The following is an 18,552-nucleotide window of genomic DNA, read 5'->3' on the forward strand; positions in this document are numbered from 1 at the left end:
TGCAGAAACCCCATTTTGAGCTAATCACTTTAATAAAGACATTAAAAGGAGGAAAATTTCCTGCCCTGTTTATTTCACACAACACCTTCCAACCCATGTTCATTTGTACCAAAACGCTTCACCTGACACCGACAGCCCCGCACACTGCAACCTCACACATCCGGTGTGCGGCACGCCGCTGTTTCAGCGAAGCTCTGTCCGAGAGCTGAATGACCCAGAGACATAGCGCTGACCGCACACACGGGCCGTGCCCGCCGCAGCAGCCTTGGGCGTGCCCGAGGAACAGGCAGGGGAGCCCGCGGGGCTCTGCCCACCGCACGCTCCGGTGCGGGGCCGCCGCCCGCCGGACCGCCTGCGCTGCCCGCCCACTGCGACACCGCTTCTCACGGGAACTCCCGCTCGCCTCAGACACCGCGCTGCCTACATGCATCTCGGTCGGGCCGGGAATGGGAAGGAAGGAAAGGCGGGAAAGGCAGAAAAGAAAGAAGGGAACGGCCGCCTCACCTGCTCCCGGCAGCCCCGCAGTCCCCACAGGAGGCGGCAGCGCCGCTGCCCCGCCCCCTCCTCTCCCTCCCGCCACTTCCGGGGGCGCCACAAAAGTCTCGGGGCGCCACCGGGGCCGTGGCTGTGGCTGGTCTGGCCAGGAAACTGTGGCCCCCGCGACGGGCCTTGCCGGTACCTCTGCCGGAGCAGGTGTGTCCCCGCGGCAAGGCGGATGTTCACGGGGGTGCCCGCCGAGCCGAAAGGGCGGCGGGGGGCGGTGGCGGGAAGCAAAAAGTTCGCGTTGGCGTCTCTTCGTGCATGCGCGGGGTGAGAGGCCCAGGGGATGATCACTCGCGACCGCTGCTCCCGGCATGCCGTGCGCGGTCGCGATGCACGCTGGGATGTGTAGTGCTGTGGGTGGGAGGGTTGCGGAGGAGTCTTCCCGAGAGGAATACGTGGAATTGTTGATGGCAGCTGACGCTACCGCGGGCTGCAAGACGCCGACTTCGCGTGCCTGTCCACTCAGCCTCATAGGCGAACTCCCCAGCCCTCTGTCGCACTTTGCAAAACCAGGAAGGAATGTAGGCGAGTCTATCAGTTTGATTTACACATTTTGGGAAGCACCTGGGTTAGAAAAGTGGTGTTTTGAAGCTGTGTGCTGGTGACAGCCTGTAAGGGAACAGGAGGGGGACTTCTTACACGAACATGTACTGATAAGATAAGGGGGAATGCATTCAAAGAAAGAGAACATGTTTAGACCAGATATTAGGAAAACAGTCTTTACTGTGAGGATGGTGAGGCACTAGAACAGGTTGCCCAGAAAAGCTCTGTCTGTCCCATTCCTGGAAGTGTTCGAACCCACGTGGGCTTGGGGGTCTAAGGCATCTCATCTAGTGGAAGGTGTCCCTGAACCTGGCAGCAGTTTGGAAGTTGATGATCTTTAAAGTCCATGCCGACCAAAATCATTCTGTGACTGTGATTCAGGGCTCCACAGACGATTTCTGTTTCTTGTAGGAACAGCAGTCAGAATTAGGGGAACTGGTCAAAAGCTGGACTAAAAGAATAAGTTTGCAGTTGGGATTGTGTTTGTCTGTAGGAGAAAATGGGCATTAAAGGATGAAATGGCTTAGTTTTAGCAGGTGTGACTATTTTGGCTAAGCCATTAAAGCTAAAAGATCACTGGTTATATGGAAGTTTCATTCTCTTTGCTAAAATACTTTCTAGAGTATACTTTTTGAACTTCTAAGGTACTAAAAAATGGACAGCTGATTTTATGTCTTTGATTTTTAGACTACCGGATGCATTATGAGTATTGAGATATAGCATATGAATTATCTGAATAAATAAGAAAAACAGAAGATTTTATAAATTGTTCTTTTCAGGGCTGTTTTATTTGGCACTTTTTAGGAGTAGGCCAAACACAACAAATTAGGTAGTGGGGGAAAAGATTAGTAGGGGCATAAGAAATTAAATATTCAGGAAGGAAGCTCATATTAGGCAGCAATCCAGCAGACTTAAGTACTTAACGGTTTGCTGGATCAGAATCGTACTAAATTAATGTATGTGGGTGCTACATAGTGCATTCTTTCTTCATTGGCTTACCTAAGCTCTTCAAAATGCTTATAACAGAAACTGTCATTGCAGAAATGTGGATAGCATGTCTGCTTAGCAGAAGTGTACACTGTATGTCTGTACAGCAGACATGCTTAGCAGTGGTCCTACTTAGAAGTATTTTGTTCCTGTGCAACTTCATTTTATTAAAATGGGCAATTTTGGGATCCATGGAGAATATTCACTGCTTTGGGCAAGTTTTAAAAGTACTGGAAGAATAAAGATTGTTCTGTAAGATCTTTTCTTCCCATGTGTGAAAGTCTGTGTCAAGCCAAAAGAATCCATCATCCCTTTGGTTAAGTGACAGTTCATACTGGGCTAGTTTTGACTTCAGGTAACTTAAGTGCTGGACTGGCCTTGAGGAAGCCCCTGAGTAAAACTCGAATGTGTTCCCCTTGCAGATGAGATGTTTTAATTGCCCTTCACCAATGTTCTTTTACTGTCAGAAATACTCGTTAATTGACTTCTTTTAAACAACAGAAACATTAATTTACTTCATGGCAGCCTCACCTCCTTTTCTGCTGTTAGTTATCCAATTTACCAGCTCGGTGGGTTGATTTAGCATGTGCTGCCAGATATAAATTTACAGGAAAATGCAGTGTCAGAAAGTCCTGTGTTTTCTGGCTGGTCTCCTTACCTGTTCTGAAACACCATCTTTCTTCACAGGTGAGATCGTGGTGTTGAGAAGTACATCTGTGTTAGTTCTGTCAGGTATGAAAATTTTACTTTAAAACACTAATGCTGTATGACAAGAGACTTGGCTTGTTTTGAAAACCAGCTCTTGGTTGTATAAAATGAAGTATTCAGTGAGGCAAAAGCCTTGTCACATTTTGGATGGGAAATTCCTGTCATGCATTTGCCATTGCTAACAGCAGTGCTTAGCTCAGGGTGCTGGTTCCAAAAATGACATACAGCATTTTATTTTGTGGGAGGAAAGGATGAAATGAAAGGCATAATCACTCTTAAGAGGTCTTTACCTCCTTTCCACCACCAGCATAGTAAAGATAGGTTAGAATCTATAAATTGAAAAATAGACGTCTTGTCCTACACATTTTGTTTTCAAATAGCATCACCACATGATAAGATGATGTGCATTCCAGAGTGACTGGATACTGTCACTTCCCCATAATTGTAAGCCACTTAGAACATATGGCAGACAAACTTTTTAGCAGGCTACATAATGTCACAGTCTGGCATTGGAACAGTGGCAGGATAAGAAATAAATTTACTTAATGCTGTGGATAACCAGTATTCACTGTGAAATTATGACATGGCTGAACCCAAGCTTGACTGTGCTCCTGGAGACATTGATGAGAGCAGGATTAAACTGCTGCCTCATCTATGCTGCTGGAAAAGATTTGGAAAAAAAGCAAACCACTCAAATGATGTAGAGGCTGCATCAATAATCCTGTCTGTGAATACTTCAATTTTCATTATTACATAATTTTTTAATGCTATTCTTGCTGAACCCAAAGAGGTTCTATATCAGTGGCCCATTTTACTAATGACATTATTGCTTATTAATGTTACCAGGGAAGTCAGCTTGTGTCAAGTAATGAATTGTTACCTCACATGCAGAGGTAACATTGGTAACATGGTTTAGAATTTCAAATTCTAATTGTCTGATTAATTAGTGAAAAAATAAATTTCCATTCGATTCTCTGTGGGAAGTTGTTTTTTTTCCTATTTACCTATGTAGATTTTTCTCAGCTAAGATGGATCTTTGGACTATCTCAAGCAAAACTGAATTTGAGAGGTATCCAAGAATGAGAACAATTTCTTTCTCTCTGATACCATTTCCTTTCCCTGTCCAGTGAGTGTAGTAGAAGACTCCATTTTGTGGAAATTTTAATAGTTTGACAAAACCAGCTCTGCTTAGAACAAAATTAGTGTTTCAAGCAGTGCTCCTTGTTGTTAAAGTTGATGGTGGATATGTATAGTGAATGGTGTAACCTCTTCTTAGAGGCTACATAACCAGGATGCCTCTGAGCTACAAAGAAATCAATAAAGACTTGACAATGTGCTTCTCTGACAATTTATCTAATAAATTCTGTCCATTTTGTTCAGATTGGCAATGGTTCGTAGTGGAAAAAGTGGTGGGCTTCACTTGAAGCAGATTGCATACTACAAGCGAACAGGGGAATATCATCCCACAACATTATCAAGTGAAAGAAGTGGAATCAGGAGAGCTGCCAAAAAATTTGTTTTCAATGGTAAAAATTTTCTCTCAGATTATGCTAAAAATAAACATTAAGGTGAAGATTTGCTAATATGAAAAAAAAAAAGTGAGATCTTGCTCTGCAGCAATCTGTGATTTTTAATAAACATTCTCTGTGAGACAAACGCTCTGCAAATTCCTGGTTAATATATAACAGGATGTTTGTAAAAATGGAAGCTCAATCTGCTTTAGTCCATTCCAGGACAGCTTTATTTATCTATATAAAAGCCAAACGTCATTTTATATCTTTTTTATACTGTAGAAATATGTAGTCACTGCAATCCATAATTGAAAGGATTACAGAAAGGGAAATAGATCTGCAGCTAGAGACAAGGAATGCTCCATCCAATGTGGGGGATGGCTGGGAGACGTACAAGGACAATTTTGCCATCAGTCACCTGAGAGCCTGCAGGCCCTTCCCAACTTTATTGCAGCCCTGGGAGAAATATGAGCCTCTATGAGCCATTGTAGTCTGCTGTACTGTCTCAATCCCATCAAAACTGCCAGTGTTGTATAGTGAGAAGGCAGGGTGGAGTTAAATCTTTGACTATCAGTGTCAGGTTGCTGGCAGTCACTCAACAGCTTCACAAACAACAGTTTCAACACTCCCAGGTCCCCTTTCCAACCTCAGTGTTGGTTTGTGTTTCAGTCAGATTTTTTGTGGGAATGCTGTTTGCACTTCTGACTTGCACTTGTAACTCCTTGTGTCCAGATAAAAAACACGGCTGAACTAATGGCTCTTTGGAGGACATAACTGAAATGTTTGTAAACAAAAAGCTATGTTTACAAAAGTGAACTTATTGTATTAAATTCTATTCTGAGTCATGCTCAGTAGTTTAGTAAACCAAACAGAAGACAAAGCACTTGCTTATAATTTCGTGGTACTTCTTTCAGAAAACAAGTTGTTCTATGTTGGGAAAGACAGAAAGCAAATGCGCCTGGTAATTGTTTCCGATGAAGAGAAGAAAAAAGTCCTCGAGAAATGCCACAAAAATGCTGCTGGCACTCATCATGGTATATCAAGGACACTGACTTTAGTGGAGTCTAATTACTACTGGACCTCTGTAACAAATGATGTCAAGCAGTGGGTATGGCTTCATAGCTACAAGATACTTTATGTAGTCTGTTACAAATGTTTGGTAATCCTATGAACTTTGGTACAGCAAGTGCCCAGCCTGTTTCACATGGAGGAAGTGTAAGCTTACAATCACATTGAAACTGGTCATCTTGGCAATGCATGGTGTTTCTTTTTACTCTGTTACTACTTTTTATTCTTTTACTACTGGCTTGCACACCACTTTGGTGTGGTGGGGAGCCATAATCTCTTTTGGTAGGCAGGGCACATCCAGTCCCCGAGAGAGATTTCTTGTGTAAGGACTCTCACATATCTTTGTTAGGATGCAATGTGCCATCACAAGGATGTGTGACCAGCGCAGCTGCTAGCAGATAAGAGTATGAAAATGGTGTCTCTGCTTTACAATAAATTGTGTTCAGGAAATAGTCAAAGCTTGGGAAAGTTTCTTCTCCTCCACCCAAAGATACAGGCACAGGAACCCCTAGCAGAATTTGATTGTTCAGGAAACTATGTAAATAGTTTCAGGCCAAATAACTGTTGCTATTGGCTTGCTGCGCCATGTTAATACTTTGAGGTCTTGTGCAATTGTTACATGGCATGAAAATGAGTCTTTCCTTTCAATTTAGATTGGACAAAGGTTCTCTGTCCCATAAATTGAGTTGTTGTGTATGGAAGATAATGTATACTTCCAGTGTTTTTCAGCCCCAGCACACATAGATGAGCCAAAAGGGGAATGATTAGGACTTCCTTTCACTCCCAGTTGCTTCCTACTTCCTTAATTATTTACATATAGTAATGGATTTTAAAATTTGTAGTGTGGACTTGAAAGAGCACAGTGCTTTCAGAATGGAGAATGAGTTCTTTTACATGTTCCTTTCCTGTCTTTCAGTATTGTTAGGTTTTATGCTGTTTCTGAAAAATTTAAGGGTAAAAAATTGTAAGAAAAGTGATAATTTTTTTTTTTTGCGTTGCCTGGTCTGACCTGATTTACAGAGAAATAGTGGAGATCTATGATTCTGATGGTTGTCATCACCTCACCGTCACTTTTCATTGATAACACCTTCCCTGGTGTCTTCTCTAGGTGCATGCTTGCCAGCATTGCCAGGTGGCAAAGAACATAGCCACCAGAGTACCCAAAATACACCCTATCAAAGCAGAGGACCCATGGACAGCAGTCACTATAGAACTAATGGGACCTTTCAATGTTACCAACAGAAGTCACAAATACATCATAATTATGACAGATTTGTTTACAAGATGGACTGTTATCTTACCACTGCATGACACTTCAGCAGCTGAAATTGCTAAGGCAATCATAAACATGTTTTTCTTATATGGGCCACCTGAAAAGATGCCTATTGATCAGGGGAAGGAGCTTGTTTATCAGGTAATTATTTACATGGATAGTTAATCACTTTTTGTTGTTGTTTTTTCCCTCAAGAAAAATACATTTTCTCTTATATTAGATTAGAATTTTAGAATTTTTTTCAGAAAGACTTTAATATTTTTTTTCTTTACTTGAAAAAGTAAAGACATCTGCACAATACAAAAAATGTCAACCAATAATTTGCAATTGTAATGCTACGCAATGTTTCCTAGGACTTTATTCTTTGTAAAAAGAGCACAGTAAAATTATTTCCTGGCAGTCATAGTGCAGGTTTTGTCACTCACTTGAATTGGCATGAATTTGTACACTGCATTCTGATGTATGTCTTTTATCCATTTTGCCCAGTATAGCAATAGCTAAGGGTATTTTTGAAGTTGACTTATAGTGATTATGAATGACTTACCACACTTTGTTCCTCAAAGAGGTTATGAAGTCATCAGATTGTGACATGGAGGTAATGGCAGATTGATTTAAGTGGCAAAAATGTGGTTAGGAACCATCATTCACTGGCTCCTAAGTCCTCCTTAATGCTTTAGCTCTCATTCACGGTCCTGGTGTGTTCTGTGCCAATATGTATGCAAGATTTTTCCCAGTCACCATCATATCAACCAAAGAGGTGGAAATCTGAGTTTTTTTACTTGAAATGGGGCACAAAGCAGGAGAAATGTTCACTAATTGTTTTCTTCTTATTTTGAAGATAAATGAAGAACTGTTTGCACTCTTTGGAATGAAGCAAATTGTAATGTCTTATCCTCAGACACATGATGTAAATGAAAGAATGTCCAAGACAATCAAAACTTTCCTTAATAAGTATTGCATAGACCATCCAAATGATTGGGATGAGCATTTATCTGCTATAGCCTATGCTTTCAATTTGACAAATTTGGTATGTAAAGATTCTTCTTCTTTTGACTGAAGTTCTCCAAAATGTCAGCAAAGCTGAATGCTAAATTTCCTTGCTTTTGCTGCCCATATAAACAGGAGCCAGATCAAAACACCCCATATTTCCAAATGTTCAACCGTAACCCACGTGTTGTTGAGCCCATGAATACATGTGTGGAAGGAGAATACAGTAGTTTTGCCAAAATATTTGAAGCAACTAAAAAACAAAGTCAAGCACTGGAAGAAGAGAAAACCTCAGATTGCCAGGTAAATGTTGTGTATTTGAATTTTACTAGTAAGAAGATTGAAGATAAAGATGAAAATGTCTGATGTATAAAGTATAACTAACCTTTTAAGATAATGGGGGGGGTGGTTGAGTGGTGGTTTTTAATTTGTTTTCCTACTCCTGTGATCCCTTAATTTCAGTGTAACACATATGTATTTGGAAGGAGTAACCTTAAAAAAGACCTATTGTCAGAAGTTTTCTATGTCTGACTTAGAGGGCAGAACAGAGAAGTAGAAAACTCTTGCCTATGGTGTAGTGATTTATGAAGATAAAAGCAATTTCTTCATCACTTGTCAATCCCACATAATTACAAACTACAGACATCTAAAACCACTCAATGTCATGCTTAACCACTGTTAACCAATGCTACAAAATTGCATGATTACTTAAAAAAAAAAAAAGTAATTCACATTTATCTTTCTGTAGGCAGATAAAAAAACTTCAGATGAACAAAAAATCAGAACCAAAATCACAGTCAAAAGGAAGTCAAAACAATTAAATACCCTTCAACTTAAAGTTGGTCATGAAGTCCTCAGGCAAAGAAAAAACTGGTGGAAAGATGGTCGTTTCCAGTCAGAATGGATTGGTCCTTGTATCATAGATTACATCACAGAAAATGGCTGTGCAATATTAAGAGATTCCACAGGATCCAGGCTGAAAAGACCCATCAAGATGTCTCACCTCAAGCCGTATATAAGAGGGTCCAGTGAAAAAGGTGTATAAAATTGTTTTTAAGTTGGTATTTTTATATATGTAAAAAGAGTTGGGTTTTTTGATTTTTGTTTTTTAACTTCTCTGTTGTGGTGTTAGGTTATTAGAATGAAAAAGTATCATTCAGTAACCAGTGGGAGTTATATTAGCACACACAATAGTGTAATAGTTAAGTAAGGAGAATAGTGAATGTGAGAGACATCAAACTATGCAGAGCATGGAACAGAGCTCATGAATAATGTTCAAAGTCTTTTTAAAGATAGCCTCTATTAAAGTTGCTTCTAATCACTGGCTTGGATCTATTTGTGCTGGCTGACAGAAGTATAAGAACATGCTAGAAGTATAAGCAGACTGACCTGTATTCAAGGAATATTTTCTGACTCCATTTTGGTGTAGGCAAGAGTCACATTGATTTTGCTTATGCAATGGAAACTTTTTTTTTTAACAACATTGGAGTGTCTTCTAAAGCCTTAAAATATAAAGACTACATCAGGGAACTGATTTTGGAATAGTATATTTTAAATTTTTCTATATTAAAGAAGTCAGTGTTTCTCTTACAAGAGCAAATAGAATTGTCATGCTCTGTGGTAGGATGTCTAGAAATTTCCAAAGATTTGGATAACCTACTTCTGCTCTTGGTCTTACATATTCAGCATGCCCTTTTGCAAATCAAACAGTGGCAGCTGTTTCTTTTCTGCTCATAGCATCTTTGAGTCATCAGAGGCATTTTCAAAAAAATTAAATACTTGGTATACAAAAGACTTCTGTTACGGAACAAGCTGCTTTGAACTTCAGAGTTCTTGAAGAGCAGAACAATTCCCACACTATTGGCACACGTGGTCAAACTTTGGTTCTTGTAAATAGATAAACTACATTGAGGTGGTAATTTCTTCCATCATCTCTCAAAGCTGAGAGATTTGCAAAGCTGAAACTAATTCTGGAATTTCATGTAACAAGCTGAAATATTTATGTCAGTCATCGATTACAGATTTTGTAACTAGGATACTGGTTTCATGTCATGAGGCCTCTACTTTCTTTGGATGATCACTCTGTGCCTTCTGGTTCCTCATTAAATTGCTGATGCATGAGGAGGAAGTCACATGCATATCAATCATATAGATAATGAACAGCTATTACAATAACTTTTGGTAAATTGTGTCAGTATAAAAAGCTGAAAGTAGTGGTCTTTGTAGTATGGGAGCCTGATATGCTAACTGCTGAGTACTGCAGAAGCAGTGTGTAAACATAGAATTTCCTTTTTCAGGAAGTGACTATCTTGGCAGGGATAGATTTTGGGGTTTTTTAGTTTGTGGGGTTTTTTTTACTTACCTACTTTACTTAATTTTTAAACTTTTTATGGTTTAAGGAAGCTGTTGTGTGTTCAACTAAGATTTCCCAGTGAGAGCATGAGGAAACCTCGTTTATTCATGTGCATGCACAAAATGAAAGAATCTACATGTCCATTTATTCAAGCTAGTAGTTGTATTAAAGCATTAGTTCAGTAGGTGACTAAGACAGACATCAAGCTAATCATTGACTTAGCTAAGAAAAGCTCTAAATGTGGATCATCCCAGGGAATATTTTGTGGGTGTAACGAGATGCCAAACATTTAATCCTCAGAGAAATTGGGAAATTCACATAATCAGTTTACTGTCGCTCAAATATTCCTGTCCTCTTTTGGAAATTGCTTTGAAAAGTAAGTTAGCACCTCACTAACATTTCAAGTATGACTTCAGAGATCTGAACTAATGGCTGCTTTCCTTTTACAGGCAACCATTACATTCTACAAGGTGCAGTAGTTTTTGACCATGACTATATTGGCTTATCTGAAAGATCTAATAATTCAAGACAAGCAGACTCTGTTGCTGAAAAAGAAATAAATGCTTACAAAAGGGATATCATGTCTGCTGTACAGATTCCACCTGCAGCCTGCAAAGACCAAGAATCAGCAGATGGTAAACAGGAATCTGAGCTGAGAGAAGATCATTGCATTGAACCAAACACTGCAGAGCCAGAGCAATGGCCATCACCTTGTTGGACCCTTCAGACAAAGACAGAGGATACTTAAGCATGGTCTTCTATCACATTTCATTGCCAAGCAGTTTGGATCTACTGTGGCAAACTGAAAAAAAAAATTAATAGCTCCAACATCCTTAGCCCAATCCACTTTACTCCTTTATGAATCCAGGAGTACTTCAGGTATCTAGTTTGTCTGGGTGTTAAGAAAAAGCACTAGTAAAAGCACATATTCTGATCATGCATTTAAATTCCATATTTTGTTGGTAGAATGGCAATGTGGCCATGCCTTAATGTTATCTTCTCAGGACACAAGGCATAATTTCACTGTAATGACCTTTTCCATTCAATCCTTGGATGACATATTCCTAATGTGCACTGTGAGATTAATTAAACCTAAGCAAGTTGGTGTAAATCTTTCCTCCACTACAGAGAAGCTCATGCCTTCCTTTTCCTGTTATATAAGAATTTTCTATTCATTTTGAGAAGCTGCATCATCTGACTTGTACAACTTTTAATTTCTAATCTATTCCATTTAAAATCTCACAAAACAATAAAACTGCCAAAATCAAATACATGTAGTGTTCTATGCGTGAAACAATGAGGGCTTCAGCTGTTCCCTGCTCATTAGAAGTCTACTAGTGTAGGAAGGTTTAATATTTCAGGCATGTGAAAAAATTTTAGGAGCATTTAATATTTAATATTAATATGTGCTTTTTCCACAAACCTCTGGTTTCTCCATTACACTTAACTCTCCACTGAGCCTGTGCGTGTTGGGAGATTTTCTGTGGACAGTGGGCTATAAAAGGTGAAGCAGTGGTATTTTCTTTTTCTCTGATTTCCTTGAAGAAGTTGTTACTGGTCTGGACTTCCTGCTGAGAAGACTGTTTCTCAAAGTCATCAGCACAGGAATTTTTTCATGTGGAAAACTGATGAGTGGAAGCAAATTTTTTTTGTTGTTTTGGTTTTTTTGGTTTGTTTTGGGGGGGGTTGGTTTTTTGTTTGTTTTTTTTTGGTGGGGTTTTTTTGTTTGGTTTGGTTTGGGGTTTTTTTTTGTAGGGAATTGACATGAAGAAAACTAGCAGAAAACTGGATTGAGGAATTCAGCAACTTATGGATGATGCTGTGGAAGATTTGCATATCTTGCTCTCTGAATTTTTGTGATCCCTCTCATTTCTGCTCTTGAATGTCATGTGACTTAACACAAGTGGGGGAAAGTACTATTTATTAGGAGTTTTCAGTTATTTTTAGGCAATTAGATGTTGTCATCAAGGCTGATTAGGTATCTACATGTGCAGTACAGTATGTCTTTAATATCACGGGATGCATCTGTGTGAGAAAAGAGCTCAGCACCATGACAGAATCCTATCTCAAACTTCTAATGAAAAATAATTAATACTCAAACTATTTTGTGTCTTCTGAAATGCAGTCCTACAGAAACAGTTTTTCTCCACCAAGACTTCAGAAAGAATCTGGGTACATTGTGTGTATGCACACATGGAATAAATACTTACTTTTATATATCATCCTTTTGAAGAAAATATTACTGTCAGGGATAAAACTGCAGAGTAAGGCATTGTTTGTAAGACTCATTTCTGCTTTAGTTGCTGCAAAATAGAAGCCTCTCTTATTTTTTTTCTTACTCCAAATGATCAGTTCCTGAATTGTGCACACTACAGCAAAGCTGTTTTCTGCAGTAGCCCTGGGGTAACCCAAGTGCTCTAGACTTGTTACAGCTACACTGAAAAGAAAGAAAATGCTGCAGTGAGAGAGTAATGGGGAAAACACCGAAACAGTTAACATGCTGTGTACATTTAACATATTGCTGATTGCTCAGGCTTCCTGGAAATTTTGATCTACTGTATTAACAAGCAGGCACTGGTGACTTACCAGCGCACTGAAATGTGGCCTCCTGTGGATGGGGAACGTTCACTGAAATAAAATACAGGTTTTCAAACTATTGACGTGAAGAACATCACTGGAAAATGGAAAAGAAACTGTTTGGCCAAAACTGACACAAGGAAGCAAGATTCAGCTCTGTCTTCAAGAAATGGATACTGTTCTCTTCTGCCCCTATTAGAAGACCTGCCAGCTTGCTGTTTATATCTTGGTAACAAAACTATCTGGAAATTTTGAATGAAAAGCAGCACACCAAAAGCTTTAGTTTGAGGAAGAAGGCTCTTCCAGAGAGAAGTAACCAGACAGTAAATTGAATTTTAAAGCATTTGTTTCTGGAGCAGTTAATCCTGAGAGATGCATTCCCATGTCAGTTCTCCTTGCAGCCTGTGTGTAGATGAAGGGATCTGCAGCAACCTTGCTGCACTGGTAGAAGAAGCAGATGTGCCAGTAAACAGTTACTGTTGTAGGAAATACAGCATATCCCCACTGCCAGGCAGTGCTGCTCTGTTACAGACTGCTAGTGCAGTAATGAGCAGATCACTTGGATACAAGTTTCTATAATTCTGTTTTACCACGGACTACTTACTACTCACATGTGTGAGCCCTTTTTTGGGTGACTGAGAAGCATTTCAAAACTCCTCAGCAGAACTGGAGCATTTAGAACTGCAGCTGGTGGCAAGAATTGGTGCCTTGAATATGTAAAGTGATATCCGAGTAAGTGGGTAAAAAAGGGAATAAATCAGACTTCACGAATTCAGTACCTAAAATTAGTTGATTATTCTTGGTAATTGATGCCTTTAATTTCCTTATGCCTCACTTCCGCCTTCTCTACAGAGTGAGTAACACCGTATCAGGTTCCAGACAAACTGCGAAAAATACTCATTACCCTTCATAAAGCTGGCAGACGTAGTGATAAAAGCCCCAAGAAAATGAGTTCTGTTTAGTACAGCGTTTCAATGCTATGCAGTAAATAATACCTGTGCTTCCCCACTAGTTTGATTCTGAATCTTTACCTAGTCAGAAAGATCATCCACTCTATGACTCCCATAGAATAAAGACCAAGAAGAAGGAAAGCAGAGCGCATAGACATGCTGTTACACCGGCAAACAATCTTTTTAGAGTCTTAGCTTTCGTGTGTTCGTCTCCAGCGGGAGACGTTCCGGATTTGTGTTTCAGCGTTGGTCGCATGGTGGCAGCCTGGATCCACGGGAGCCGCCGCCCACGGGGAGCGCAGGGCTCGCAGGAACTGCTGCCCGCCGTGCCCTTCCGAGACTTCTTTCCGAAACAACGTTCGCAGCAGAATTTTCGGTAATTTTCGCATCAAATCGTCGATAATCACGGGAGCATGAACACATTTCTGAGAGCAATATGACCCGCATTGTGTGAAGGCTGCGTGGCTGACCTGTCTTGTGAGCCAGAGTACAAAAATGCTCTACTTGTGCTTTAGGTGGTTTTATACCACATCTACCAACTGTGGTAAACTTTCAGTACAGCTTTACACCTTCCAAGCACGTTTCAGTGCTCTTTACATCTTGGTTGCTGCGGGCAGGATCTCCCAGGCAGTGCCTGGAATAACGCCATGCCTCCTTTTCCTATTGTGTGGCAAAATGTATGTGACCCGAGAGCCAACCCGAGAAAACATGCCAGAATTGTGGAATTCAGTCCTTTTTTCCTGAAAGTAATTTTCTCTTGAGCAGCTGGTTTAGGATGTGTCATAGTTGAAGGAAGCAATAACAGGGTACTCAGAGCTCTGAGGATTGTAGTGGCCAGGGCAGGGTTCTGCCCTGAACCCCTAAATAACATGTAGCACCAACTTTAGCCACTTTGGTAGTTGCCTAATCTCCATTCTGAAAAAATTCTTCAATTCTAATTAAAAATAGTTGAAAATATAGGTTTCTCATATGTCTCAGAAGAATCACTACAGTCTGTAATTAATAATTTCCTTAGTTTGAGGAACTGTTACCACTGGCTATTTTCTAAGAAAAAAAATTACTGCATCCTTAAACCAGTACTTGGGCACAGTTCCCTACAAGAATACTGCCCATACATCATCTGTATATTTTCTAAAAGCTATACAATGAAATTAGACAGAGCTTTACTCAGAGGATGTCATGCTTCACATGCAACCCATTAATAAGAAATATGAGTGCGATGGAGATGAAGAAACCGTAAAATAAAGTGCCTTCATGACCTGTAGTATTTAGGAAAAAGTATAGTGCAGCTTCCAGATTGGCTGCCACACAGTATCTCTCCAAAATACGTGTCTAACAATGTCAGCTGAATATTCTTTTAGGTTTTTTAGCCACCATGTCCAGAAAGAGCAAGAAGTTTGCAGGTTTTGCTTGGATAAGTAGCTATCACTATAGACCTTAAATTCTCCTCTACACTATCAGCTCCTCTCTTTTCATCTGCCAGTAATGCTTAGCTATACAGACAAATCTAATTTTTTCCCCATTACTGGAGAAGAGCCTAAAGAACAGCTACAGTGTAAATTTTTCTAACAAGTTTTGAAAATTCACATAAAAAGTAAAAATATTTTCACATTTAAGAATTAAAAAACCCCAAGAGGTAAAGGCAAATCAGGATGCTAAAACTGTGGTTTAGTAGCATCTGTTTTACATAGAGAAAATACAGTGGCTTAATTTCAGCTCTTATTTTTAATTTATTTGAATATTTGGTTCTGGTTTTGCATTTTTTTACTGTACAATACAGGAATACACATAAACTGCAAACTATATAATGACATAGTCTTTAAAATTTTAAAGAATGTCCTAATGTACAATTAAGTAATTAAATAATAAAGTTGCTCTTGAATTGCTCAGCAGTGATGGTCCCCACAGCTTTTACTGCTAATACATATGAAGTCTTTCAAACAAGTTTTCACACGTGTATTTGAATGGCAACCTAAAAACCACCAAGCCCCTTCTCTGTAGCATGGCACATGCTTAATCCTAATCCATAGCGTGACAGCCATTACTGATCTAAAGACTGATAAAATTTAAATTAATCTAGTTTTGGCAAGGAATATGATTTTGCAATTACTGCAATGATCTATAAATCCTCATTAACTCTACAGTCCACTGCTTGATTAGAAATCTACTTAATCAAGATGCTTCCCAAGGAATCAATTTATACCTAATGATACTTGGTGGCAAGGACAGCTGCTTAATTGGGATTGTAATTTCTGTTAATTGGGACACCTTCAGGTGACCTGGGTGGCAACCTGTGTGTTACAGGTCAGTGCATCCTCCTCATAGCACCTTGCAGTTGCCCCAGTCTGCCCTCACTTACAGCAGGTTCACAAAAAGGTACCAAAAATTACCGGATGCCTCTTGCCAGTGGACCACAACCACCTCCCTATAACTCTGTAAGACTTCCCATGGGTCAGGCTATTTAAAACAGGGAGATGCTTAATACAGTACAGAAAGGTACTTAGCTACTTGGTCAGCCTAATTTTAATGAAAATATTCAGCCCCCACAATAGCCAAGATTCTTCTTCCTTAAAAAGGCTTAATAAAAGATTAATCAACAACACATAGAAGGTAGTACCACATCTTTTAAATCTTAAAATGTGCAATTACATGTTGTTCACTAAAGCACAGTCTTATCTGGAGCAACTACTGAAAACTAATTTAAACGTGCTCTCTAAAGTTTAGACTTGAAAACATTTAATTTAGTTTAGAATTCAACATTTAATACAATAAATAATATTAGCACACAGAACCTGTTAGGATGGAGGATGGTCTGCTGGCTTATTTAAATGAGAACTGATTCAGAAAGCTTGTCGCTTCATATTTATGTTAATTTTTCTATTCCAGTATGGAATCTCTGGTACATTGTTTTCATAAGATGCAGCTTTAATAAGAGACTAAGAACATTCAGTGCCTTCAAGCAGGTTCAGATGTTCCAATTCTGCCATTGCACCTTTACAAAATTAGGAGCAAGAAACCTGAGGTGCTGAAATTTGATTGGTGCTGGAAAGTAGTTGGTGGCCTGTCTGTGCAGTTATTAAAAATGACAGAATGGCTTGGGTTGAAAGTGACCTTTAAGATCACCTAATCCAACCCCTCTGCCATGGGCATGGACACTTCCTGCTGGACCAGGTTGCTCAGAGCCCCATCCAACCTGGCCTTGAACACTTCCAGGGATGAGGCATCTACAGCTTCTCTGGGCAAATTGTGCCAGTGCCTCACCATCCTCAGAATAAAGAATTGCTCTCTAATATCCAATCTTAAATTCTCCCTCTTTCAGTTTAAAACCATTGCCCTTGTCCTATCACTATAGTCCTTGATAAAATGGTTTTGTCTTTCTTACAAACCCACTTTAAACTCTCAAAGACCAAAATGAAAGGCTCTGGGGAGCCTTCTCTTATCCAGACCGAAAAACTCCAAGAGAGGTACTTCAGCCCTCTGACTATGCTTGTGGCCCTCTCTGGACCCAACTCCTAGAGGCCCACATCCTTCTTAGTTTGGGGACCCCAGGGCTGGATGCAGCACTGCAGGTGGGGTCTCACCAGATCAGAGTAGAATCTCCTCCCTCATCCTGCTTCTCTTTAGGCATCCCAAGATTATTGAAGAGAAAAATGCCTGAATTTTTCTCAGAGAGCTGAGACTATGATTAAAGCTCAATTAATCTATTTTAGCCTGTACTTGTAATTAAACACTTTGGCTGATTCCCTCTCAACAAAGCATTATTTAGAATTGGAGATACAGCTCAAACAAAGGAAAGGACAAAGAGGGAAGCTGCATATTACTTCCACTGAGCTCTGCTAATGGAAGCAGAGAAGACCCAACATCACTTGGACATAAGGTGAGGTAACAAAATGTTAGAAAAATATACCCTTATTGACTCCTTTTGAGAAACCCCTGTGATCTCTTAGAACTGATAGCATATGTGCCACCTATGACAGCAGTGTCACCACAGCTTTCTTAACAGCTGTCACCGGAAACTTCCTTAAACTAGTGACTGAGCATTGTTGTAGACGCTTCAGAGGATTCTTCCCAACTGATTTATTTTTATTCATATATATGAGGCCACTGCCAAAAATAATATTGCCTTGCTTTCAAAGGTGAGAAAGAAACACACTATTTTCCTTGTAACATTTGGAAAACAAAAATTTGCTGGAGAGGAAGCAACTTAAGAGTATGCACTAAATACATTTCACATGAAACTCTGCCTGTTCTCCAGCATTTCAGGTGGCTATCCTGGGGATTTTGCTGTATGTGAGAAAAGAAACCAGCTTGTAATGCATTTTAAGTTTGGGGTTTTGGTTTTTTGGGGTTTTTTTCCGGAAAAAGGGGATTTATAAAATCTTGCTGGGAGAAGAAACCTTACATTTTTCTCCACTATCATTACCCTTAGTCCCCCATAGACCTTGCAAAACCACCACAAGGAGCTTAAAGCCTATTTTGCAATCTCAATGACAGCAGTAGCCTATTACAACACCTGCAATGATGATAATGGAAACTGTTTCATAAAATCTTCTGGCAATTACAGCTGTGTACACTCTGCTCATAATAGCAGTTTAAAAAGAACATTAATTATGCTCTGATCCTTAAACTGGACTGATTAGTCATAATGATGTTACACAATGATTCACACTCTAGATGACTCATACAGAGAGGGTAATTATCCAGCAGGACTTCCGTATGTCTGCTGTTAAATGAGAGAGCTCATTTCAGGACTGAGGGTTCCTGTTGAATGAATGAAAAATAGTGTGGAAGAAAAAAGAAAATCAGTGCTTCTAATCAGGTAGTATTAGATGCCTACCCTGACTAATTTGCATATTTAATTTGAGACACAGGTTTTGTCTTAGCTGTGACCATGTGTTTTATTAAGGAAATACCTTGCAGCTTTATTAAATAAGTAAAATCCCTCTTTAGATGTTTAAGTTTGACTTTGTACGTGTGATGAAGATTATTAGCCTTAAAAAAAAAAAAACCCAAACAACCCCATGACATAACAAAATATTTTCCCAACTTCCA

The 18,552-nt window shown here is 39.6% G+C and overlaps 2 protein-coding genes across 17 annotated transcripts in view; one reads left to right on the top strand and one right to left on the bottom strand.

Annotated features, from left to right (window-relative positions):
- The window catches only part of PPIP5K2 (diphosphoinositol pentakisphosphate kinase 2), a 50,157-nt gene extending 49,516 nt beyond the window's left edge, over positions 1-641 (bottom strand). For 9 of the 10 annotated variants that reach the window (XM_059873319.1, XM_059873317.1, XM_059873315.1 and 6 more), the window contains exon 1: positions 505-641. The gene's annotated coding sequence lies outside the window, so the exon portion shown is untranslated. The remainder of the gene's footprint in view (positions 1-504) is intronic. The other variant, XM_059873310.1, reaches the window with a different exon arrangement.
- Positions 356-11,242, top strand: GIN1 (gypsy retrotransposon integrase 1). 7 transcript variants are annotated; one of them, XM_059873336.1, is made up of 9 exons: positions 597-693; positions 2,761-2,805; positions 4,162-4,307; positions 5,207-5,400; positions 6,469-6,774; positions 7,472-7,660; positions 7,756-7,923; positions 8,369-8,657; positions 10,423-11,242. In XM_059873336.1, exons 3-9 carry the CDS (start codon positions 4,169-4,171, stop codon positions 10,719-10,721), a joined length of 1,584 nt encoding a protein of 527 aa, XP_059729319.1. In that variant the 5' UTR covers positions 597-693; positions 2,761-2,805; positions 4,162-4,168; the 3' UTR covers positions 10,722-11,242. The 7 variants fall into 7 exon arrangements, with proteins under 7 accessions (XP_059729314.1, XP_059729317.1, XP_059729319.1 ...); XM_059873335.1 differs by lacking the exon at positions 597-693 and adding an exon at positions 925-1,064; XM_059873337.1 differs by lacking the exon at positions 597-693 and adding an exon at positions 972-1,068.
- The last annotated feature ends 7,310 nt before the right edge of the window (positions 11,243-18,552 follow it).

This window comes from Haemorhous mexicanus, chromosome Z, assembly GCF_027477595.1.
Source record: "Haemorhous mexicanus isolate bHaeMex1 chromosome Z, bHaeMex1.pri, whole genome shotgun sequence".
Lineage (NCBI taxonomy): Eukaryota > Metazoa > Chordata > Aves > Passeriformes > Fringillidae > Haemorhous > Haemorhous mexicanus.

Excerpts from the sequence above, each read along its gene's own strand:
- GIN1 (XM_059873331.1), top strand. The coding sequence starts at position 447 with ATGGGAAGGAAGGAAAGGCGGGAAAGGCAGAAAAGAAAGAAGGGAACG. Across the intron at positions 2,806-5,206 it reads ATCTGTGTTAGTTCTGTCAG|AAAACAAGTTGTTCTATGTT; the intron begins GTATGAAAATTT and ends TACTTCTTTCAG. Across the intron at positions 7,924-8,368 it reads AGAAAACCTCAGATTGCCAG|GCAGATAAAAAAACTTCAGA; the intron begins GTAAATGTTGTG and ends ATCTTTCTGTAG.